Source organism: Athene cunicularia (assembly GCF_003259725.1).
Source record: "Athene cunicularia isolate RWA chromosome 1 unlocalized genomic scaffold, athCun1 chr1_part1, whole genome shotgun sequence".
NCBI classification, from domain to species: Eukaryota; Metazoa; Chordata; class Aves; order Strigiformes; family Strigidae; genus Athene; species Athene cunicularia.
Genome location: NW_020799091.1, coordinates 63,279,147 through 63,305,389, shown reverse-complemented (window position 1 = coordinate 63,305,389; position 26,243 = coordinate 63,279,147). Strand labels below are relative to the sequence as shown.

The 26,243-nt window shown below is 38.0% G+C and overlaps 1 protein-coding gene across 1 annotated transcript in view; it reads left to right on the top strand.

Moving 5' to 3' along the window:
- The window catches only part of TUBGCP3 (tubulin gamma complex associated protein 3), a 56,618-nt gene that overhangs the window by 10,833 nt on the left and 19,542 nt on the right, over nt 1-26,243 (top strand). Inside the window, exons 3-11 of the mRNA XM_026845809.1 lie at nt 1,636-1,703; nt 5,021-5,098; nt 5,727-5,944; nt 11,445-11,471; nt 11,866-12,038; nt 14,508-14,626; nt 17,769-17,894; nt 21,353-21,421; nt 25,941-26,073. Coding sequence (XP_026701610.1) covers nt 1,636-1,703; nt 5,021-5,098; nt 5,727-5,944; nt 11,445-11,471; nt 11,866-12,038; nt 14,508-14,626; nt 17,769-17,894; nt 21,353-21,421; nt 25,941-26,073 — 1,011 coding nt within the window. The remainder of the gene's footprint in view (nt 1-1,635; nt 1,704-5,020; nt 5,099-5,726; nt 5,945-11,444; nt 11,472-11,865; nt 12,039-14,507; nt 14,627-17,768; nt 17,895-21,352; nt 21,422-25,940; nt 26,074-26,243) is intronic.

Sequence of the window (26,243 nt, the reverse complement as noted above, 5' to 3'; positions counted from 1 at the left end):
CCTGAGTGGCTATTTGTATTCATAGCTTAGATTTTTCTGAATGCTCGGCTTAGACTTCCCTTGCTGCCATTTAATTGTATCTCAGACACCATGAAAATAAAGAGCATTTAATATTGTGCTTCTTTCAATTTAATAGTACTCAGACTTTATGAATTTATACTTCTTTTTAGAAGACTGATATTTCTGTGATGTTACAGTTTGGCACAATTAACTTCATGAGCACCTGTGTGAAACTTGTTGAATGAGCATCCTGGGAATCGATGGAATTGTTTGTGACTTACCTGATATTTCTTGCCTTCAGTTTCTCTACAAGTTTTCTGCAACACGATTTCAAAACCAAAACAGTAGACTGTGACAGTGTAAGTTATGTTGCAGTTACATTCCACTGTGCTCTGTGCTGCTCCAGGTGTTGCACTGTGTGAATCCAATAGGGATGTGATGCATTCTTCTTGAAAAGCCAAATACTGCTTTCAGCAGATGATCTGCTCTACAGTAGAATGTCCAGAAACAATTACTTGAAGTGTGCTAATTAAATTAAAGCTTCAAATTTGAGCTTTGAATATTCAGTCAGGGAGATTGAATTAGGGTAACAGAAGTTAGTGGTTGTAACTGTTTTAAAGTACACATGTATTATTTGCTAATGCAGGGCTTCCATGACTTGCTGATAGGCCAATAAGCCCATGAGAATTTCTCTATATACAACTCCAAAACACTGCAGTCTACAGTATACACTTTCTGCAGGATGAGTTTCTACATGCTTTGGCTAGCACTAGAGAGAACACCATATATTCTTTGGGTCTATTGCCAGGAGTTTTGAAGAAGGCTGTCTCCCTCATCTTCCTTCTCCCCAACTTCAGCTTGCAGGCTGATCTTAGTTGTCATGTAACAAGTGACTGACTTCTACCTTTACATTTATTTTGGAGTTACTGTGCAGGAAGTGACTTATTTGGTGAAGGTTTTTTGATGCTAATTAACATTTCTAATATTAATAGCACTTTTTTATTATTAAGATTTCTTCAGATTTCTTTGTTTTATCTTTATTTTTGTTGTTGTTGAAACATGGTTCTTTCTGATATAACATGGCTTTTCTGAAGACATCTTAAAGCTAGAAGATGTTTTTCCTCTGAGCAAAGACTTTTGTTAGGTAACTGGCAGTGATTGAGACTGTTACTTTTCTTAATATATAAAAGATGTGTAGCCTTGAAATTCTGCTTGGCTTTGAGCAAGTGGCATTACTACTTTTGTTTCTTGCTTTTATTGCCTGAAATAGGAACAGTTGCACTTAGTTTTGTGAAGGGCTTTATAGCATTCTTTAACCCATATCTGCTTTCAGTTATGTTTTAATTCCCTAAACCTACAGAATGGCAGACTAGACTTCAAACGGGCACTTTTTTAGAATGTCTATATTTTGATTGCTCTAAGCAAACCAGATACTTATACTGCATTGTTTCTGATGCAAGAATTTTCAAGGCTGAATGCAGATAACAAGAAAACAGGCAAAACTGTATGAGTAAATAGAGTGAAACAGTTAAGCATTATTAGGCTTTCTTGGATGCATTTTCCAATTTGCCACAAATATATGATTTCAGACATGTCTATTGTACTTATTAAATTTTTAATCTTTTTTTTTAATAGTTGTGCGACAAAGAAGGGAGGCAGATGCTGCTTTGTTTTCAGAACTCTACAGAAAACTCAGTTCACAGGTAGTGTAATAAAATGCATAAAGAGTAAAGAAACTGAAAGCACACATATATCCTTCTGACAGAGTTTTTCTGGAGAGTGCTTGGGTCATTAACAATATTTTTACTGAGAGGAGGGTTGAATCCTGGTACAGATTGTCTGGGGAAGTTGTGGAGTCTCCATCCTTGGAGACAGTCAAAACCTGACTGGATACAGTCATGGGCAACCTGCTCTAGACGATCCTGCTTTGAGCAGAGGGGTTGCACTACATGATCTTCAGGGATGCCTTCCAACCTCAACTATATTGTAATTTTTGTGAAAAAGTTTACGAGTTGTGTTTTGGGTTTGTTTGTTTTTTTTTTTTTTTTACAATGAGATGCTTGCTATTAATTAGAAATTAATTTGAATTTAATTGTAAATCAGATGAGAATAAAGGATATGTTTCTAGTTTGAGTCCAGTTACATGAAGGGACACTGCACATGAAGGAAGGAACTGTGCAAAAATAGAAATGTTCATTTTATATGTAAAACTGATGATTTTTCTCACTGTCATTTATTTTACAGCAATGCCTTGCAAATATATTGATTTTTATTAACCTAGGTTTCAAAGAGTCCTCATGCTTGTGAATTTTGAAGTGCTCCAAGTCTTTAATATTGAAGGTTAAGGGTTTGCTGACTTTGATGGTTCTGCTAACGTCAGTGTTAATCAAAGAATACTGCATGTTGATATTCTGACAAAAGTTGTTAGTGTATAGAAAGCCCATGATACAGGAACATGGAGCAGGTGAAAGGGGGGGAAGATGTGAGGATAGAAATTTAGCTGAGGTAGGTAAAAAATAGCTCCTGCTAATCTGTTCTGGATTCTCCATGAAATTGAATATATAGCAAGACAGAATATGGTGGACAGTAATAAAATAAGATTCCCAGTTGTCATTTGTACATATCTGATTTTTGACACCAAAAATTAAAGGTGACATTTTCTATATAACAGAAAATTTGTCATTATTTTGCTCTTTGTATTTAGGATAAATGTTTTGATCTGTTCTGCTCTTTATTAATTATGTATAGATAATTGCTGAGATATGCAGGATAAGAGTAAGATTTTAAGATTACAAGAAAGTGATTCTCTGGAGAGTATGACTAGTTAGAACCCAGTTCTGTCCCTCCTCTCATCCATACTTAACTTACCCATTAGTTTGTTAGTGCTTGGAGCTAAAGTTACTGTGCAACTCTTCCTGTTTTCCTTAACCTATGGGTTTGTACAGTGAAAGAAGTGTCACTGGCTTGCAGGCATCTGTTCCGATAACCTCAGCAGCCATTGGTTTCAGCCTCTTCTTGCATGCTTTACACTATGTGATCTTGCTTTTTAATACAGTTTTTCTGTAACGTGTCTCTGTAGCTTACGTACTACGTTGCCGTACCGTTGCATTTGGCAAGCAATATAGCTGCAGAGCATGATGGCTGTAAACTTTGAAACAAAATGCCTTGTCTGTGTTTGTAGCAGTTAGGTTATTCTTCCAAATGTTGTACAAGCTTGCATCAGCTATCTCCTCATATTTTGCTGCCTGCTCAAATGTTTGAGGTTCTTTGAACTTTCTGTCTTTTTTTATATATTTTTGGTGCTAGCATCTTGTGTACACAAAATGGTATCTGAACACTGCCTTCTTTAAAGTTCACTCTACCAGTTATTCTTCAGTCTGCTGTGAGGTTTACTACTAATGGTGGACAATCATTTCTTTTCCCCATGAGCTTAGGAGAGGGCACAGAATCAATGTGTGTTTTCTGAGTCAATGAGGCTTTTTCTTCCTCCAGCAATTCTTTTGAAAGTGACTAGGAAAAAGAGGAAAAAAGCTTGTGTGAATCTGTTTTAACTTAATTTCATCCATTACTCTAAAGAGAAAAGGAGGTCAGTGCTTATTTAAGTGGCAGCTTGCCAGTTGAGCAAACCATGCTTGAAACACTTAGACTTACTCTATCCTGGCCAGTAGAAGACGCAGTGATGTTGCTGTGCCTTCTTCACTGGTTGTTAATGAGTTGCTGCATTGGTTATTTGCAACGGATTCAATACCTCTGCTTTAGATCAAAGGGGAAGGTAATAGACTTCTGCTCTACATAATAATATAGAATGTCTCTTTCTAGTCTTATATAACAATATAGAACTTTGGTAGGTTTGGTTAGTGGACTCTGTCCTGAAGAAATAAATATTCTGTGGCCAAAATTCTTCTACCATGTAACATATACACACAAAATACATAATTTCTAGAGAAATAGAAATATAGAAAAAGATGAGAATGAAAATGTGTTTAAAAAAGAGAATTTCAAAGTGACCTTGAAAATGCTTTTTGCAAGACTAATAGCACTGAATTACATTGCTTCATAAGGGATGGAATCTTTGTTAAATCTTGGTATGACTGAAGTTTCCTTTATATTCAACATTGTTTAGTATTCCAGACCATAGCTTGATCAATATTGCCAGGGAACTTGTAAGAATTTCTTTGACTTACTCCACTATTTAATGTCCATTGTAAGGGTCTGTGTCCCTGATCAATTCAGGTGCTATTGTTAGCATCACAGAACTAGAGAGTAACATCTAGAAACATATGTGTATCTAAAATAAAACATTTTAATATTTGCCATAACTCTTATCTTCATAGTGTTCTTGTAGCTTGGGTTTTTGCATTGTTCTGTCTTCTGCTGGTAAGCTTTCTGCTGAGATCTAAAGCTGCTAAGAATGTTATTCTAACAGTCTGTATGTTTCTGTCTATTTGTCTCTTTGCTAGAGATTATACTGCATATTCCTCAAGTTTCATGTTAACAGTGTCTCTATCTTAAGCTGTGAAAATGTTGTTAGCACTCTTAAATGGCATATAAAGTAATAGAAACTGAAACCCTCAAACCTTTGAAGCATCCCTGTAAAGGAGAGTGAAGGGCTAAGTGGAGAAAAGAGTTCTTTGCTTAAAATTGTACCAAGAGTTTTCCTTCGTCTTTAGGTTAGAATAGCATCCACATCTGAGATGTTTTAAATGGTGAGAGTGTGTCGGAATGTTGGTAAAAATTCCGCTCTGTATAAACCTCTTCCGTAGTAGCTATGAATTTTGAGTGTCATTGCTGATCTCAGCAGGTGGGAGTTTATGATTTCATCACAGTGGAGAAAATTCCTAAAATTAACAGTACAGAGGCTGCACTGCCCATTCCCCAAGTATGTGGACCTGAGTTGGTCTTATTTATGTAGAAAGTTGATTTATATGTGTACATGTTACTAGGCTGGATAATTAAAAAAAAAAATCTATTATTATCAAGAGTTAAACTAATTTCTGTTTGTCTTCATCTTTTTTTAAAGGGCATTTTGAAAAACAAATGGTCAATACTCTACCTCCTGCTTAGCCTTAGTGAAGATCCACGTAAGCAGTCTAACAAGGTGGGTGAGGAGACCTCGTGTTACTTCTGAGAAACCGTAAATGTGCGTCACTTAGTTTAGATGTCATTAAGAATCACTATCCAGACTTAGCCAACACCTCAGGTTGTATTTGTGGTGTTTGTGTGTGAGGCTGAAAGGAAGAACACACTTGACACAAGTATCTGCAATTTTTTTTCTGTGTAATTTTTGTATACTACATAAATATAAAAATAGGAGCTGCCCAACATCTGTAGCTGAAGTTGTGACTTTATTAGATGGGTGGGGGGTTTTGTTTGCTTTCTCTTTGGCGGTGTAATGTCTGCTCATGTGCTAATGAGTTTGAAATGAAGTAGGGAAAGCAAAATTCCTCCTTTGATTGCAGCTCTGCTAGCACCAAAGTGCTTTTTGCAGCTATTGCTAAAGAAAATCTGCTGGCAAAAATAAGCTATATTGCTAACAGTACTTCTGCTCACTGAAAGGGACTTGCTTTTTTGTCATTAATTGTAACAACAAATTTCTTGCATAAACATGGTCTTAAGTTATTTTTGTGCGTTCTTGAATAATACACTCCTGTTAACTAAAGACATGACAAAGCAATTCAGAAATCTTTTCTTTCTATTCCTCCCTTTTCAAATCCTTTCCTTTTCAGGTATCGAGTTATGCCACGCTTTTTGCTCAAGCATTGCCACGGGATGCTCACTCAACTCCTTATTACTATGCCAGGCCTCAAAGCCTTCCATTGAATTACCAAGACCGCAGTGCTCAGTCTGCCCAGAGTTCTGGCAGCATGGGGAGCAGTGGGATCAGCAGCATCAGCCTGTATGCCCTGAATGGGCCAACGCCAACTCCACAATCACTCCTGCCAGGGTAAGTGAATTTTTTTTTTTTTTTTTTTTTTTTTTTTTCATGTTCTTTCCTCATCATCCCTATTTGTATGCCATTGGAAATTGCACTGTAGGTGCTTAGAAACTGAGTACCTTAGCTGAGCAGTTCTGAATATCAGGTGTTGTCATATGACCATATGAAGCCATGAATGTCTGGCCAAGTGTATCTGTTCTTAAACTTAATCTTAGCTATCTGCTGGTATTTTACTGGATCCACTCCTTTGTATTCTAGTGTGAGGGTTTTTTCTAGATTTCTTAGTTCTCTGAAACCCTTTAAAATAGTCTTTATCTTTCTTCCATAAACACCTTGGATTTAGAGTCCTCACTCAAGTTCCTTTTACAAAGCATTCCTCAGCCACTGTCAAATTAGCAGACTTACGTCACCCATTTAAAAATGGAGCATGTTTTCTTACATGGTCTGATTTTTTTTTTTTTTTCTTCTAAGCCTGTTCACGGCAGGTTGGCTGTTGTACTAGAGCAGTCTCGCATTGTGTGTGGACAGCAGTTTTTTTGAAAAAAAATTTATGAGAGTTGATTAAAATTTACCCATTAGAAGAAAACACCTACTGTTCAGAATGGTTTAAATGTAGGATCATACCAAGGTGAATCTGCATTTGGACTGAAACATTCAAATACCAAATTAGTTCAGATTTTTGATGAGTAAAAGCTGGCCATTGTAAGCCATAAGATGATTCTCTGAGTATTGACTGTTATATAAGCTAACACAGAAAGTATTGTGCTCAAAATCTCAACCTTTCTTGTGCCATTGAATATCATGTTGTATTACTCATGCAGCTCTGCAAAGCCTGATAGAGATGCAGCGCACAGTCTATGCTCTATGGAGGGAAAGTGAACATAGGTGTGTAATCTGTAAGAGGGATTGGTTCAACAGTGACTCTCTACCATGTGCCTGGAAATACATTGCTTCACAGTGGTTGAGCATGGAAAATTGAACAGAATGTGATAAAACTTGTAGAAGTGAGGACTGTACTTACTTGCGTAGCTGTTTCAAACTTGAATGAGAAGATCTGGAAATAAAGCCTTCATCCAAAAGTGATGTGGATGTCACTTTTCAAATAACTGCGGTTAATGTCAGAAAGATACACAAGAACATAATAAAAGGGAAAAAAACATCTTAAGGGATGCAGAAATGAGTAAAGTCCTATTATTTTGTCCTTATAGGAGCTTCATGGGTTACGATTTCCTAAATTCCTAATGTAAGGCAAAATTATGGAAATTGTTATTGTTCTTTTCTTTCTCATAATTGAAAAAGAGACACCATCCTTTTGTCTCTTATTTTTCCTTTCTACTCCCAACAGTTGTGGAGCAAACAGAAAATTGAAATAGATGTATTTTCAGAAAGTACCACAGCCTTATTTTGAGTTGAATCTTAAATACAATGTATTTGACATGACTTATTGAATTCATATTATGGAAATAATGACTAGTGGTGACACAACTGGATTTTATTGTTATTAATATGCTTTAAAATACAAATACTTGTCTGAATTTGTCAGTACTAGGTTTGTATAGTGTATCTTGGATACAGAAACAGAGGATACCTTTAAACTAAGAACATCAGGGGAGGACTGTGCCCCACAGCTGAGGGTGTGACTGGGTTCCACACAGTTGAGGAAGTGGCAGACCAGGTTAGTAAGCAAAAGGTGCAGGGTGATGTGGTCAAGAGAGACCTTGAAACCAAAGAGCAGGGTAGCAGGGGGTCGCAAGTGTGTGCATGCAAATGAGGAATGTGGAGAGGATAGTCTTATGGGGGAAGTTCTCATACCTTTTCTGGAACATCAGCACAACTTTGCCACTGTGCCTACATGCTAACAAATGCAGCAAGGGGAACAGACGGGAGGATTTAAGAGATATGTGTGCAGTACTAGGACTGTGATCTCACTGGGATCACAGAAACATGGTGGGATGGTTTGTACCAGTGGAATGTTGCAGTCAGTGGATACAGGCTCTTTGGAAAGGACAGGCTAGGATGGCAAGAAGGAAAAATTGCTGTTTACACGAGAGCAGCAAGAATGTATGGAATTTTTCCTAGGGACAGTTTTGCTTTAGTACCAGCTAAGACTCTATGGGTTAGGTTTAAAGTGCAGAGCAACGTAGATGATGCTGTAGTAGGCATCTGCTGTAGACTGCTTTATCAGGAAGTAGACAACATCTTTTGACAGCTGGAAGAAGCTTCACATTTGCAGGCCCTGGTGTTCATGAGGAGCTTTAATCACTGCAATATCTGCTGGAGGGAGAGTGCTGCAGAGCACAAGCAATTCAGAAGCTTTCTGAAGTGCACTGATAACTTTTTGACACAGGTGATTGAGGAGCTGATGAGGAGAGGTGCTTTGCTGGACCTGGCTTTTCTACGGACAATAATTGATTGGGGAGGCAAAGGTTGGGGAAAGCCTCAGCTGCAGTGATCATGAGATAGTGCAGTTCAGAATTCTGAAAGGAGGAAGCAGGGCAAAAAGCAGGATGCCATTCGTGGCCATCAGGAGAGGAGACTTGGGCCTCCTCTGGGATCTGCTTGAAAGAATTGCATGAGACACTGCCCTGGAGAAAAGAGATGTTCAGGATAGAAGGGTTCAGTTTGAAGGGACATACGTCAGTCATCTGTCCAATTCCATGACCTGAGAGCTGGTTGATATTCAAGGATCATGTCCTTTAAGCTTAAGAATGGTTCACCCTGACAGGCAGGAATTCAAGCAAAGGTGGGAGAAGGCCTTCGTGGATGAACAAATTGCTTCTGACAGAACTTGGATGTAAAAAAGTGTACAAAAATGGAAGCAGGGTTAGGTGCAGAGAGGCATCCAGGGCACCTCAGAGGCAGAGACACTGAGTGTACAGGGAAAGCCCAAACTCACCTAGAGCTGAGTCTGTCAAGAGACATGAAGGGCAACAAGAAAAAATTCTACAAGTAGATAAGTAGTAAAGGGAGGCTAGAGAAAACATGGGTCTGCTGCACAAGGGGCAAGGGTTGTGGTGACAGATGTGGAAAAGGCTGAGGTATTTGGTGTTTTCTTTGCCTTGGTCTGTGCTGGTAACACCAGCTCAGGACCCTGACACTCTTGAGAAAATCTTCATTGCTCCAAGTTTACCCCTGTCAGAGGATGATCAGAGCCTATGGGACCTGATAGGGTGCATCCACAAGTGCTGAGGGAGCTGGCCAGTGTAATTGTAAGGCCATTCTTGGTAATATTTGAAATGTGGCAATTGAAGGTGGGAGGGTGGTTCCTGAGGACTGGAAGAAATCAAATATCACTCCTTTGTTCAAGGAGGAGGATCCAGGGAGCTACAGGCTGGTGAACCTCACCTCAACCCCTGAAAGGTGATGGAGCAACTAATCCTGGAAAGCATGTCCAGACATGTGAAGGATAAGAAGTGGGGATTAGGAGTCATCAGCACAGATTTAAGAAAGAAAAAAAATGCTTGACCAATCTTACAGCCTTCTGTGATGAGATAACTAACTTGGTGGACAAGGAAAAAGCAGTGAATGGTGTTTATGTCAACTCTAGTAACATTTTTTACACTATCTACCGATAACATCCTTATTGACAGACTTAATTAAATAGGGACTAGATAAGGTGACAGTGAGGTGGACTGAAGACTGCCTGATGTACTAAATTCAAAAGGATTATGATCAGTGACACAAAGCCCAGTTGGAGCCCAATCACTAATGGTGTAGCCCAGGGGCTGGTTCCTTCATTTCACTTAATGGCACAGGGTGCACCCTCAGCAACTTTGCAGATTATACAAAACTGGGAGGAGTGATTGATAAAGAACTGTCATCAGCTGTTGCTCAGAGGGACCTCAGTAGGCTTCAGAAATGGGCTGACAGGAGCCTTCTGAAGTTCAGTGAACCTGGGGAGCAAAACTGTGCACCAGTACATACTGGGGGATGACTGACTGCAGAGCAGCTTTCCAGAAAGGGCTGTGACATTCCTAGTAGACACCAAGTTGAACATGCATGTGGAATGTGAGTTAAGAAAGGCCAACAGCCTCCTGGGCTGCATTAGAAAGAGCACCAGGAGGTTGAGGGAGGTAAACTACCTTCTCTGCTCAGTACTGGTGAGGACATGTCTGAAACGCTGGGTACAGTTATGGTACAAAAACCCCACAGACAGACTGGAGAGAGTCTGGAGAAGGAACTTAAACTAATGAAGGGATTGGAGCATCTGAGGAATGAGGGGAGGCTGTGAGAGCTGGGACTGTTCAGCCTGGAGAAGAAAAAGCTTGAGGGATCTTACCTATGCAGTTTTATACCTGACCAGGGGAGTAGAGAAGACTGAGCTAGACTTTTCTCAGCAGTGCCCAGGGAAAGGACAAGAGGTAACTGGCAAAACCTGTAAGACTGGGAATTGCTGTTAAACATAAGGGGAAAAAATTTCTTTTGCAGTGAGGTGGGGTGTGTGTTTGAAGACAGGGAGGATGTTGTGAAAGACTGAAACAGCTTGTCCAAAGAGGTTGTGTAGTCTCCATGCTTGAAAACATTCAAAATGTGACTCAACAATGCACCAGGTAACCTTCTCTAGTTCACCCTGCTTTGAGCAGAACGGTTGGAGGTGATCTCCAGAGGTCTCTTCCAACCTCAACCATTATATAATTCTGATACAATGTAGAAAGGTATGTCAGTGAGATTATTTTGTATGTCTGCTAGCTTAAAAATATCATCAGAACCTACCCTGTCCCTGACATATTCTTGGTCTGACCTGTTCAGACTGTTCCATTTCATAGCAGTTTCACTGCTCTCTCTTTAGTCCTGTAGTCTGTCAGCTGGGTAACTCAGATCTGTGAGCTTCATTCCTCCTGAACTTCACTTTGTACATGTTTTCCTTTGTTTCTAGAGTACATTCTTCTTGAAGGGTAACAGCCTAAATTCACTGTTGTACTCTAATTAGAATTAGAAATGCTAAGGTCAACAGTTGCTCTGTGGCTGTGTTCTTGTTCACTAGCTACAATCATGTAAGTACGATGAGTGACCATCCCACGAGTTATGTGGCAGTTGAGAGGAAAGGCATTCCGCAACTTATTTTACATGGATGTTGGTGTAGTACTTTTATTCCATCTGTCCCTGCAACGACTTTCACAGCTTTGTGGAATTAGTTGGTGTTTGGGTTTTTTTTATTAATATGTGTATATTTTGGTGTTGGTTTTTTATTTTAATATGTGTATATTTCAATATGTTTACTTTCAGTTGTGGAGGGGAGAGGAAGCAGCAAAAATCCCTTGCAAATATTTTCAACTTTATTTTTCACCATCATGATATAGAAATAATCAGCAAGTTAACTTCTAGTCTTAACATTTTTCATGTTTAAGAAATTTCTTTTGAGACAAATTGCCAAGTTTGAGAAGAAGGGAAATTGGAGCTTGTCTGTCTGCTCCCTCCTGATCACACCTTCAGGGACTTGATACAAAGTATCCTAAACAGTAAATTAGCAGGAAAGTGAACTTTCTCCTCTTTCTCTATTTTCCTTTAGTTCTTTGGCATGTAACTACAGTTTCAAGTAAGTAATAACAAAGCTTAAATATTTGTTGTTTATTATGACTGTTCATTATTATTATAGTTGACTTCACTCTTAATCCATTTCAGCATATCTACACAGTTCAGTGTGAACTAAGTCAATTTTCAATATGAAATTGTATTTGCCAGATTTGTACCTCCTTTTCTACAGGATTTTTTGTTTGTTTTTTGAAAGTGTAGTTTTCTAGGAAACAATAACAGTTGCTTGTATGTTCTGAACCCTTTTTTAATTAAAAAAAAAAAAAAAGAGAAACCACAAAAGATCCACAAAAACCACACTCAGGCTTGGGGCATTTTTCGAAGTTTGCATACCCCAAACTAGGTGATATGTACAGAATCAAAGTTTTTAAAGATGTTTCTTCCTTTTGTCCTTTTAGACAATCCTATCAAGCTCCAGGTGTTGGAGATTGCCTCCGTCAGCAGTTAGGGTCACGTCTTGCATGGACTCTAACTGCAAGCCAGCCTTCTTTACAAAGCACTACCTCAAAAGGCTTTTCAAATGCTGTCTCTCGTGGCGTGCCAAGGTCAAGGCGAGAAGGGGATACAAGTGGTGAGCAAAGATGTATTTGTTAAAGATAACTTTTTACAATTGTTACTTGTATCCTCCATTATTTCTTAATGATGTTGAAATAGGTTTATAGCATGTTGAATTTTTTGAGGAGTGTTTTGCTAGAATGGATTTGATAGAAGAATAGAAACAAATATGCAAGACTAGTGTATTTGGCCACAAGCTTTTTGGCTGGTTGTTCATTTTTTTGCAGTATTTGGTTTGATAATGTGTTCTGATCCTCTGAAAAGACTGACTTCATTGCAGTGTTTGTCAAGATCAACTGATCGTTATTTGTGAGTAATGATCACTCTTTTGATGATCAGAAGATGCTACTGCTTTTAGAAAGTCAGAAAGAGCTCAATGAATAGAACTTGTTGGAATAGGCTCATCCCTTTGTGTTTCTGTCTTCTAAAACGTGGAATTGTGCAATTGTAATATAAAGCTCTTTAAACTTTTTTTTTCCTTTAAATTAGCACACTATTGTAGTTAGAACAATTGACATAAAATAGTGTCAAGAAAAAAAAAGATAAATATTACTAATTTATTTCCTTGACTAAATGGCTGTAGACTGGAAACTGATGCCTAGAGGATCTATTCTGAATTTACAAAAGTGTAATTAGGGAGAATTGTTTAACAGATGATCTCTGTGGCAACTTTGTGAGCTTCAACTCACTCTTACTATAAAAGTGGGAGACTTTTCTGAATAAGAGCTAACAGCAGATGTCATCCTACAGTACTGTTACTCTCTGGCAAAGAAAGATAAAAGATGTGGGGTTTTATGTTTGGGGTTGTTTTTTAATACTTCTGTATAAAGAAGTATGGATATAGTATATCTGCCAGCCCCTGCAACTTTAAGTGAGTGCACAGAGCAACCGCTAATAGACCAAAGAGTGTATCTGAGGGCAGCATTTGTCATTTGGAACCTAATTAACAATGCTGTTGGTGTGCAAGAGGATGCATATATATATATCTCTTAATAATATATAAATATATATAATTTTATATATGATAAATTTAATATATACGAATATAGGAAAAATATAAAAAAATCTAGAACTGCTGTTATTTTTGTTGTACTAATTACCATAAAGAGCAGTAGAAACTTGTTTCAGCCAGCCAGCCAGCAGCTGTGACTCTTGATTCTTATGCGAGATGAGTGTAAGGACTGACAGTTGTCTTAAATGTAGGCACTTGTTGATGTAGAAATAGAAGTAGGACAGTGTTCAGAATATAAAAGCTATTGTCAAGAAGATACACTTCCATGAATGTTTTTTTTCTACCTAATTAGAAGGGTGATGGTGGGTTTTTCTTCTAAAGCTGGTTGCTGTTAATTGGAATGTTCTTCTTGCTACACCTACACAGACAGTATATTTAGGAGCATTGTATGGTTGATACTAATACCTGGCGCCTTATTTACCAATTAAAGAAACATGTACTTGAACTTTTAGCATTCCACTAAGAGCTCCTAAAAGGGACATCTTAGTATTATGAGGGGAGTCTGCATTTTAAACTTCATCTTGAGATGATGGCTACTTTTGCCAAAATAAGAACAGAATTTATTTTCTGTTGTTTTTATTCTGGGAAGGCAAACTGATGAGAGTATGAGTGCTGTCAAATTTGGGAGAAGTATGTTGTGACATCACAGTTTCCAAATATTTGTTGAAATTGTTTCATTCTTGATATCTTAAAATTAAGTTACAAAAGCTGTTTTGCTCAGGAGAGGCGGGTGTAGTTGCAGTGGCCTGCACAGCACCTTTTTCAATCTCGTTTTCTTTAAATCAATTAATATCTTAAATCTTAAACATAATCCAATCTCTAACTAGAGATACAAGCCAGAAGCAAACTGGATGCTGCAATAGCAAAAGCTTTACTAAATCAAAGGTATATATACCTTCAGAAACAGTATTTACACTTTTCTATTTGCCAGCTCTATAGCTGTTATGCAGCTGGCAATCTGGTTTTGATCAATCTTTTCACTGAGCAGTGGCATATATGATTGAAAGCAGGTATTAAACAAACAGTTCGTTCTTCTGGATTAACTCTGTTTTCCTGCTGAATGTAGAAGAAATTATTCTGTAAGTCATGTTTAACAATTTCAACTATTCTTTCAAAGAAAGGTAAAGTAGTTACGATGTTTGCCTCAGAACTTGCACTGGTGATTGAATCAGAAAAGATAGCAAGTTTAAGAACTGGCTGAAATGTTGGTTAAAATATAACATGCCTTGTGTCATACAAGCCAACCTACTCTACTGATACCTGGAATTGTCTCAGAGGCAGGGAAAGGGAATTCTTGGCTTTCCTGTCAGGTTGTAAGAGGACTTAAAACATTTGTTTACAGGTGTTAAAACACAGGCTTTCTCTTTTTTTTGTCTTTTTTTTTTTTGTCTAGGCATCTAAATACTTGTTGAAGTTGTAATAAAAATTATTTGTCCCCACAAATCTAAATATTGGTTGTTTTTTTCTTTCTAGGCTCTGTTGAAATAACTGAAGCAAACCTTGTAAGAGACGTTCTGTATGTCTTCCAGGGAATAGATGGCAAAACCATCAAAATGTGCAATTCTGAAAATTGCTATAAAGTGGAGGGAAAGGTACTGTATGGTGACTTGTATTTTATATGTGAGCAGAGAGGTATGTAGGGGAAAAATATGTTAAAAAAGTTAAAATATTATCACAAGTCTTTACTTTTTTTTTTTTTTTTTTTTTTTTTTTTTTAATAGTACAACAGAGTAGTTTCAACAGTGCTAGTTTAAAACTGATTGTGTCGGTTAGGTTCCAGGAACAAACTGTAGCATTTCACAAGATGTGAATAGACTCCCAACTATTAAGCCAGTACAAAGACTCCTAAATTATGGCTTAATGGATTTTTTTCATCATTTCCCCTCCCCAGTGTACCAGTGTATAAGAAGGACTATAAACCAGATGCAGGCTTTTGACCACATTATTATTGGATTAAATTTAACAGTCTGATATGTGGAGTGGATGCTAGCCACTTGATGTTATGGTCTTGATTACAACTTGTAAATGATCAGATGGAATAATGCAGATCACCCAAGAAAGGGCTGGTGGTACTTTCAGCTTCTGTTGTTGGTAGAAAATCCAGCTGATGTGAATTGGAAGGAAGGTGTCAAATAGGGAAGAAGTTTGAGAGACGCAAGATCTTGCTTTAACCTGGTGAGATGTTAAGCATATTTACAGTGTGGAAAAAAAACCAAGGGTGAGATTCAGTCAGCTGAGGAAGGAATGAAAAATGGTGCTAGCTGCTTTAGCACCTTTTCCTTATTCGGAATTTAGACAGTACTGCATCACAGTTCAGTTTCAGCATGTTAATTGGTTTTCATATTCTTGTTCAAGTGGAAAGACAGTGCTTACGATTGTCACTTATATTAAGTTTATACTATGACAATATGACACAGTTCTAAAATGGTGGGGGATTGATTTTGGGGCTTTTCATGTGTCAAAAGCACAGTAGACTTATCTTAATGTTGATGATAAGGGAACTAGTTTTCTTTTTCTTCTTCGTAATAATAGCAAAAAGTTAAATGCATAGTCGTTCCCTGTTACTTTACAATGACATTTAGGGCTGCTTAGTGGGGGAGAAAAATGGAAAGGTTAAATCTTGTTAAATCAATTAAATGTTGTTAATAAACAGATTCTTAAGAACATCATCTTCTGTACCTGTAGATGCTGCAAAGTTTGTAATTCCTCAACACCTGCACTGAGTTAGTTATGTTTCATATGTGTTAAATTATCTGTGGCAAAGGAAAGGTAGCATAATAGATTTTTCTAGAGGAATGTGGAGAAAACAGTGATTGCAAAATTGTCACTATGGGTTTTATTTTTTTGTGTAGCTTGCATATCAAATAGGCTAGTTTGAGGTGAATAACTCTTGGTTTGAGTTTGATTCTTTTAATACAGGGAGTTTGATTATTCAGATGATTTGTGGTCAGTAATGCTTTTTCTTGAGAACTTTGTCTCTTCAGTTATTTTTGTGAGGTCAGTATTCCATCCTTCTTCCTTCTTGGTGCTTGACTGAGCTGTTGTACTCAGGATTAAATTATTTGACTGCCTAGAGGTGCAGCTGGAACTTTTTCTGATGAACAAGGAGGACCAAGGTTGTATCTCTTCTAGCTGTGTTGACTGCATGTTAGGCAAAATAGTAGTCAAAGCATGTAGTTTTTCCTCAGCTGCACAGAGAGAATATCATTGTACACAGTCTGTTTTTCCAGAAAGAAACACACTTTCCAAGCTGTTATTGTTGCCTGAATGCTTTCTAATGTCAGTGTTAATATTAGGTCTGTTGGTAACATTCAGCACTGCACAAGCTAGCAGCATCTCATTTGATCTAACAGATACAAATGTAATAACACTAAGCCAATTCTGCTTGTTCCTCATTTGATTTCAGAAGATGTGTGTTGTATGTAATGCTTGCCAAGTACTGTGTAGTTGCAGAATTCTGAATAGTTCTTAGGTCATCTCTTCAGTTGTAGCTTCAGGCAGAGTTTTTAACTGTCCAATTATGCTTGTTTGGGCTAGAATTTATCCTATAGAAGTTGTTAGAGAAGTTAAAGCTGTGCCTCTATAGCTAAACAAGAGGGCCAGGGCCTGAACTCTGGTCTTATAATCAAATGCAGCTGCCTGGTTCAAGTTCACACTGCTGTGGCTAATATGCTCTGTAGCTGATCTTTATTGTAGAGAATGCCTGTACTGTTAACTAAAAGGCTGAATTCTTTGGCAATCCATTCAGCTTGTAAGTGCACTTTCTTGCTTCAGTTTGGACTGTTCCAGCTGGCTCTCCAAGTTAAAATTGTCTGTAGAGGTGTTATAGGCCCAGTCACTGTGGACAAAAGTCAATCTGTCTCTTGGCCTAATGTATCAGTCCGATTGTTTGGGGTTTTTTATCCAATCAAATTTTGCAAACTTGATGATAGTGCTCTTGGGTAATGTGACAAAATGTGGTAGAAGCAAATCTCCAGTAGGAATAAGAGAAACATGTCCTATGTGTTGGCAATTTAAAGAAATGTGCTGATTCAGATTAAAATAGTAGTAGTTAAATAGACTATTGGGACTAAGGCAGGCTTGCAGGGCTAAGTGAGGTACTTTGTACAAGTAGAAACAGACTAGAACAGCTCAGAGGGACACGTGATTAAATAGCTTATAAAAGCTGTTACTGGTGGATTGAACTTAAACTTGGAATTTGGATTCCATAAGTTTTGGTTCATGATACCTAGTCTGGCATTGGGTTATTTGTCTTCTACTAAAGGTTACTTCCACATGAAGTAGTAACTATTTTCTCTAAGTTTCTTCATTAGTTTTAGTCATTGACTGCTCTTTTAAAGCTCTTGTATTTTCAGTCTTGCTGATTATCAGGATAAAATGAAGTGTGATTCTACATCTTAAATTTTAGATTTCTTCCTCTTTTCTGAAGACCTTTGTGTTACTGCCATAACTGCCTAATGTAACATAATTCATACACTGTTTTTACATTTAGATTTCCAAAAGGGGAGGTCACAGAGTTGCCAGTAGTTTGTTGCTGCTGCATTTCAATACTTATATGTATACATTTAATGCTAATTACATGGTTGTCTGCTTTTCTGGCCCTATCTCTGCTGTAGAATATAAAATGATTGTTTCCTGAACTGGCTTGTTTTATGAGAGACTTTTGTGAAGAAACAAGTATTGGCATGGTACATTTGACTTATTTGCAAGTTACTGTTTCTGTTAACTTTGTAGGTGAGCTTGTCCAAATCTCTCAGAGATACTACAAGTAGACTTGCAGAGTTGGGTTGGCTGCATAATAAAATAAGAAAATACACAGACCAGAGGAGTTTGGATCGTGCATTTGGACTTGTGGGACAGGTAGGTCAGCTAAAAAATTGATTTTGCTACAGTATTTTGGTCTAGTTTCCCTTAGAAACTACTGAGTAATTGCAGTACTAGAATCATGTGTAAACTTTGGAGCTTGGATCATTCATCTTTTGATTTACTCTTTCTATGGACTGCCATATTTGGTATGGGTCATAGTCTGAAGGCAAGGGAAAGGCATTTGCTCTTGCTGGGTGTAAGGAGTTGCACTGGTCATTTGTAGCTGGAAAGTCTCATGCATAGATTCCTTTTCTTAATCTCCTTTTTCAAATTAATATTTTTTGAAGTACTCATGCATGTTTATAGACAAAAACATTTCTTAAATGGGATGGTGGCATCCCTGAGCTAATTAATCACTAGTACAGTTGTTAGTGACCTATGCAGGAGACACTTGTCAGCTAATGATGTTTGTGTGTTAATACTGCACTAACTTACATAAAATGCAAGTACCCCATTATCTTCTGCCATTTCTTTTGAATACAGCATCAAAAGAATATTAATTTTTGTTTTTATAGGTTTCATCATCATGATTTGTAGTCTACAGTAACTTCACAGCTGCTGTAATACCCAAAACCACATTTACTGCTAAGGCATTCCCGTTTCCTCTCACTTGCTCCCTCTGTAAAACTGGATATTATCCCTTCTGAGTCGACAGAAATGTTATCCTTGCCTCTAGCCATAACATCCTACCTAATCTGCCAAGAAATTGAAGTTCTTCTCCCTTCAATCTAATTTTTCTTAAGAGGTCAGTAGAGACACGGTAGTGCTTCCTACTTGTCTAATGTTTTATTCTGTTCCCTTCTGTCTCTTATTCTAAGTAACCCTTTCAGTTACATATAAATAATTATTTTTCTAGTAATCCAATGATGATTTCCATGTTTTATATGGTAGTGCTACTGTATATGCATTTTCTTCAGACTCTCCCCCCTTATATCTGGTTGAAATTTCTTTTTATCTAGTAGCTTCCTGCTTACGCTTATTTTTACTGTCTCTGGCTTTAATTTTCAAGTTACAGCAAGGGGAGACCATTAATTCTTCAGTGAATTTAAATGTGTGATATCTTAGCTACCATATGCAGATTTCCAATCCTGTGCAGAAGGCTGTGCAATTAGCTAGCTGAATCTGCATAGCTCTGATGCTGTTTATTTTGCTTTGAGGAAAGCACTTACATTTATTTCTAGGACATAAGTGTGCAAATAAAAACATATATTCTACTCCTGCTGACAGTATCTGTGCATAAAGAGTATATATCAATGATCTTCATGGCTTTTATAGCTGACAATTTCAGGTGCCGCACACTGTGCATTAAGAATTTAGCACAAGAATATATTGTGTATTCTAAAGCATCTTTTGTTTAAAGTTTTAAAAGAATGTGTGTGTAAACCCCCTGTTTAAACTACATGTAGGATAAGATGTCTGTCACCTCTTTTATCATGATTCTGGTGACACTTTTTACCATTCAAAATGCTGGGTATTGACAATTTTTAGGAGTAGAGATACAATCATATACACGCTTTAACATTATATTCTTCTGCCTTTGCTGTTTAGTATCTAAGTTAAACTTTGTCCTCAGAAAGCAAAAAGAATAATCAGCCATGAAATATAACTTGCCTTATATTTTGACCTTTTGCCCGTTTAGATCCTGTTGAGGTAGTGGGCATTTTAATTTTTTACTCCTGAACAAGCATTCTGTTTCCTTCCTGAATTCTCTTTTGCTGTAGACCAAATCAGAATTCTAGGATAATGTCCAGTTTTCTGTAACAGTTTGGGAAACAAAAATCTGTAGTTTGTGATGCAGGAATTGGCACTGGATGTAAATTTTAACTTCTAAAGCTCCACTGAAAAGTTGATGGCCAGTTAGATCCTAACTCCTTTTGGCTACTGAAGTTCGTGATTACTGTTCTCACACTTTGAGTAGATATGTAGTGCCTTTGAATGTCTTCTTGGAGGCTCTACTTCACTCTCTATCTTGGCAAGTGCTACTGTAATAGGTTCAAAAATGTACTGAAGAAGCAAGTGAGAAGAAATGAAAAGTTACACATAAGGGGGATTTATTTTTGCCCTCTGGAATAAAATGAATTTCAAATTTATTTCTAATTTCTAATGTTAAGTTGAAGAAACGAACCCTCTTTACTTATAAAGGATACAATGGCAAGATTAATGCTTTTTTTTTTTTTTTTCTAGGCTTCTTAGCCTCTTAGCAGGAAAGAAGATTTATTTTCTCCTTGTGCTTGTAGTAATGATTTCTCCCTTGTACATACTGTAGTGAATACATATTTTACTTTAAGCTCTTGGCTTCTTTTTGTAATGTTTTTCTTATTTTTTCCAAATTACTTCGGCTGTGATGATTTTAAAAAGGGTTCAGGGGAAGTCCTGGGGAATTTCCTATTAATAAAAACCAAACCCCATTGAGATAGATACCAAAATCATTAGCTGAGAACTGGTTAAGATATCCATTCTGAAGAATTTGTGTGTGTGCATGGAACTACTCTTCAAAAAACCAAACAAAAACTCTAACTAGTGTTTGAAGTACAAAATTTTCAACTCAGTCCAAAATTAACAAGCCATATTTTTAATTGTTTTAAAAAATGTGTTGCAGGGATTTTTTTACTCTGTATGTTAGCTTAAGAACATTGCAAAAACAAAGCAAAAGTCCAGGACCCCAAACTGTGGAAAACTATCCATTACTAAACAAGTATTCTTTCAGGAATTGTTTTTAAAATCTACCTTAATTTATTTTTTAAAGGACACAAAGTAGTTGTGATTAGAGTTGTTTTACAAAGAAAAATCTGAGCTTTAGTTCGGGTCTGTTAATTTCTGCACATTTTACAGATTTCTTAGGATATACTTACTGTTACTCATTTCTTCCATGTCAAGTGAAGAGCCATATACGACTGTCAACTGATAAGACTCCAAACATTTAGAGTACTTCATCCAGCAAGCACTTACTGGGAGTACTTTTTTGAGTGTTCTGTTTTCTTGTTCATGTCATAAAATATATACTGTAAATACAATGATGGTTCCCTAAGTTCCATGTTCTGTTATTAGAGGCCTTCCTGAAATTGAAACTATTACTACTACATACTGTATCTTACATAATTCTTAAAGATAATTTTGAGTCATGTTATGATTTGCACATCCCTATGGTAATTATTAATATTTTTTGAGGTGCTGTATCTATTTGGAGAGTTATGGTTATCATAATTTAATCTTCTAAGAATTAAGACAGCAAGAATCAAAGTCATTTGACAAGGTGTGTATGTTCTTGGAAAAGTCTGTGCATCTGTTAGGGAAGCACTTATACATTGGCCATTTTTCTGAGATAGCTTTTGTGCTGTAACTTGTAGCTTGATTCCTTTTAGGAAATTTCTAACTACCTTCACGGCGTGGTAATAGGAGAAAGATTTCTTTTTTTCCTGATTTGTTTTTTTTCTTTTTTCTCTGTCTTACAGAGTTTTTGTGCAGCCTTACATCAGGAACTTAAAGAATACTACCGACTTCTGTCTGTTTTACATTCTCAGGTAATTTAAGTGGTTCTTATTTAACTTTTTTATTTTGCTTTTGTTTTGCCAATTATTAGGCCTAGCATAAAGGACACAGCCAGCATAAAGATGAACCAATAACCAAATTGTATTTGACACAAATGGGTCAGTACATGGGTGAGCACTGGGGGTACAAACAAGTCAGTCAAATTATACATAATCAACATCAATCCCACTGACCCCAACAAATACACCGCATGACCAACAATGGGCACAATAAATGGTGAAATGCAGCTTCCCATAGAAGGGACAGGAGACAACCCAGTCAACAAACCAAATATATAAGACCAAGGAAGTCACATACTGAATCTCTACACAGCCCACATTTACAAAAGCCAGACCTGACTGGAGCCCAGTTCCAGGGAGGCAGGAGGTCCTTCCCCAACAGGGAACTCTACACAGGGCATCCACCTCACAGACAGACACTGCCCCTTCCTGCAAGTGGTCCCAGCTTGTATCCCTAAGTGGGACACCTGACCTTTGCTTACTTAATGTGGGACACCTGGGGCTCATTCACCCAATGGCTCTGTCTGCCAGGCTGGCTACACCCTGGAGGGAAGCCCAAAGGCAAACTCACCCCCCCTTTGTGAAGGGCTGTGGGAATCACCCCTATGTCAACCTTAATTTGGGGCTTGGGGTTGAAACCCCAGCATTTCAGCTTTACATTGTCTGAATATCTCCTAAAAGGTATACCTAGATATCCCATTTAAAAGGGAAGTATGTACAGCAGTTTCTCTTGATAATGGACACAATTCTCTAACTTGTACATTTCCTACTCTTTGGATGTATACCAATGAATATTTTTCTCTTATAAATTCACTGTTATTTGATGTATTACATAAGGAAGGAATCTGATGTGTATTTCTAAGCCTCTCTCCCTTTTTTTGGCATCCTTTTTTGTCAGTTTTGCCTTGCATGATACCTTTATCATTCAAATCCCAAACAACATGACACATCTTTGAAGGGAGAAAACAAATCTTTCTGTATTTCAAGTAATGTGTGGTTCAGCAGCTAGTAACAACGGTTCCAACTTCTTGTTCTGTTTGGGGTAGTTTGTGCATTTTCCTCGTTCCTTCTGTTGTACTGAGAGAGTAAGATGTTTCAGTGTTACTAAAAGGCAAACTCCATCACCACAAATGTCCCCCTTCCTCTTCCTTTCCCTGAACGTTACTTCCTGAGAAAAGCTTTTTATTTCATACGTTTGGAAATGGTTTCCAGGATTAGTTGCTCTGTCAGCATCCCAGTAAATAAGGTGAGTCTCACTGCTGTGTAGTTTTATAGATCCTCTTTCTCGGAGAGGAGTGCTATATGCTTTTTACCAGGCATTGGAAACCTCCTCTGATTGCTATGATATTGCAAATATAATTGTGAGCGGCCTTGCAGTGACATTGGCCAGCTCCTTCAGCACACGTGGGTGCATCCCATCAGGTCTCATAGACTTAGGAACATCCAGTTTCTTTAATGTTCCCTAACCTGATCCTTCTCCACTCAGAATAAGTTTTCCTTGTTCCAGACTTCTCCTCCAGTCTCAGGTGATGTCTGGTATTGCCAATGGCAAATCTTACCAAAAAAGCAAGGCACAGAAGGCATTAAGTACTTCAGCCTTTCAGCCTTTTCCATTTTTCCTGTCACCACTTTCCCATCACCATTCAGTAGCTGGACCCACATTTTCCCTGTCTTCCTTTTGCTGCTTTTCTTGTTGCTCTTCATGTTCCTTGCCAGACTTATCTCCAGTGTTAGAGTTCACGAATGTATTGAGCAAACTGATTAAATACATTCTGGTAGGAAACAGTCAATACAGTGTCTGTAAAGTAAAGTTTTGCTGCACTAGCAAACTGGAGTTTCTGGGGATGACCCTCAGCACCTGACTGAAGGGGATCCCAGGAGGCATGTTATGTTTGGAATTTCAAGAAGCCGCCAGCAAGGTTCCTCCCCAAAGTCTGTCAAAGAAAGGAAGGAGATGCAGCAGTGGAGGAGAGATTCGCTTGTGACTTGAAGGCTGGGAAGCGCAAGATCACACTGCAGGATGGAGAAGGGTCAGTAGTGTGCTCCCAAGATAGGTGCTGGCACTGGTTTTAGTTGATGATCTGGAGAGGGTAAGGCAGATTGAAATCTCCCAGTCTGTCAGTGAAAGTTTGCTAAAACTGGTACTCTGGATGCTCTGTCCATGGCAAGGAGCAGCATGAGACAGTGGGTGAGCAAATAGGTGCTGGGGAGCCACAGTGGGAGGTACAAGGTGGTTTGGTTTGTGTTGTTTTTGTTTTTTTTTTTTTTAATCAGGAGGAAAGCTAACCTAATGCATGCTTCCTCAGTGCTGGAGTTGGCATCAGCAGGACCAATCTGGGAAGTACCTTGGTGTCCTCACAGGTTGTTGTCTGCACTGCTGGACTTGATGTGCATTTGGGCCCTGAGAACAAGGCAGCAGGTGTCAGTTTGTGTAGTCCTGGTGGCAGTCTCTCAGACAGTGGTGAGGTAGACAGTGAGGAGGGAGAAAGTAAGCTGAAATCCTCAGGACTGTGGACAATTGCTCTGTGTGGGGAGAATGGAGATGGGCTGAGTCTATTGAGACTGAAAAGACACAGGGGGGCTGTGGCTGAGGCTTCCAAACTAATGAAGGATAAACGAAACGTGAAGCTGTGGGATTTGGTGAATGGCTACGAGAATTGAGGAGACACTGTGAAATTAGCAGGAGGTTGCTATAAAAGATATCTTGCAAAATTTGTTTCCCTGGGATGTCATGGCAAAAGGCAGTACTAACAGGTTGAAGAATGGATTGTACAAATTTGTGGAAGGCAAATATGTAAACTGCTATTAGAAGGGCTGAGCAAGGATGCATCCTCTCATATTCTGAATGCTGTGACTGGGCTGCAAGGAGCCTAAGGATGACAGGCTGCAGAGAGAGGTCAACTTTGCATGCTCTTCTTGTACAGCGCTTCCTTTTGTTGTTATTGGAGATGGAGTGGCAGTTCACTAGCCAGAGTACTGACAGAGGATGGCATTTCTTATGTACCTAATTGATGGAGCAGAAATCTTTAAGAAGTCAGGATTCTCAAGACTTGTGCCAAATTACTCTCACCCAGAGGTGAGCTTGATGACTTCTCAATTTTATTTTAAAAAGTGATAGAAAAACTCTACTTTTTTGGAAGACACTTTCTTTACAAGACAGTATATTTCAGTTACTTGAAAACATGTAGAAAACAGTGGTTTGGAGTTGAGTACATGCTGCATTCTTGTATTCAGGAGATCATACAGGGTGGCAGTTTAGGAGTTGCTAGCTGCAGTTCCAGTCAGCAGTTCAGACATAGTAGTACATAACAATAATCTCATTAAAAGGTTCTGTACTGGTTTTCTCTCTATAACTTTGTATTATGTATTCAGAGCTTCTCCCAAATGTGTTTTTGCCTCTGAAAGAGTCGTCCTGAGTGTACTGTGTGCTATTCCATAAGATTTTCAGGTCTTTTCCTTGCAGACTGTTTCAGTTGTCAGCCCATTTAAAAATGCACGTCCATGATGAAGATTTAAGTGTATCATCTTTTCCTTAAAGACATATGTCTCCTTATCATTGCCAATTTCCAAATAAAACGAAAAAAAAAGGACCTAGGAACATCCAGAAGCTAATGAATTTAACTGGCTTTAAGGCTGAGTTTAATGTGAATGACACTAGTCTTAACTGATATGTTGTATTTGGCAATGTGTTGGATGTCAAACACAAGGTGGACTGGTGGTCACATACAGGAAACAGCATCTTTTCTAAGAGTTTGTCTGTTTGGACTGCTATAGGAAGTTGCTTCTGTATTCTTAGGTTGTGCCTTTGTCATGCTTACACTGTCTTTACTTGTATGAGATGTGCATTTTCATATCAGATGCAAATATTTGGCTTTCATTTTCCAGGGTGTTAGAAGATTCATGGTAGTTACATTGTGACAGATTTTTCTTATCATAGTTTTTAATGTGTGGGGGTTTTTTTTTTTTGGGTAATTCCTTAATCTCACTGTATAGCTAATTTAAGATCTGATGGCTTCTGGAGGAAGACATTGAACAGAATTTGTTCCGTTTTGAACTAAATTAAGCTGGCTGTGCAGTAATAAAAATTTTACCTCCTACACCCTTACTTTCCTTCAGATGTTTTTTCTGAGCATCTCTTTGGCCAGTGTTTACTGTCTTCCACGATCTCTGTTCACTTTTTGTTTGTTCTTCTCTCCTTTCGTTACTATCTAGCACCTTGCTTTCTTTTAACTTTATTTGCCTTTGTGCTCTGTCAGCCCTGCTACACATCTACTTGTCTCTGTCCTTTCACGTGTGCTTGACTCTCTATTTCCACTTGTGTGGATCTCAGGTTTTGACCCAATGATTTAATGAGAGAGCATATAATAGTGGGTATTTCAAGTGTGTTAATTAAAAAGCTAACTTCAGAGCAAAAACTAAGAAACGTCAGTTCTGCTTCAGTTTTGCCAGTTTTGTTCCTTGATGTGTATATTTCTGTTTCTAATTTGTTTAGTTGCAATTGGAAGATGACCAGGGTGTGAATTTGGGCCTTGAGAGCAGTTTAACACTTCGCCGTCTTCTAGTCTGGACATACGATCCTAAAATAAGGTTAAAGACCCTCGCAGCACTTGTTGATCACTGTCAAGGTCTGTGTGACATTAAATTGCTGTTTCTGGGGAAGTTTTCTTAACTGGGTGGTTGGTGGTTGTGCATGCCAAAGGTGGATATCAATAATAGTACTGTTAGAAAATTAAGTAACTATTTCAAAGGATTCTCTGTCTTTTAGTTTTAGCAAAAAACTGACAAATTATAGTGC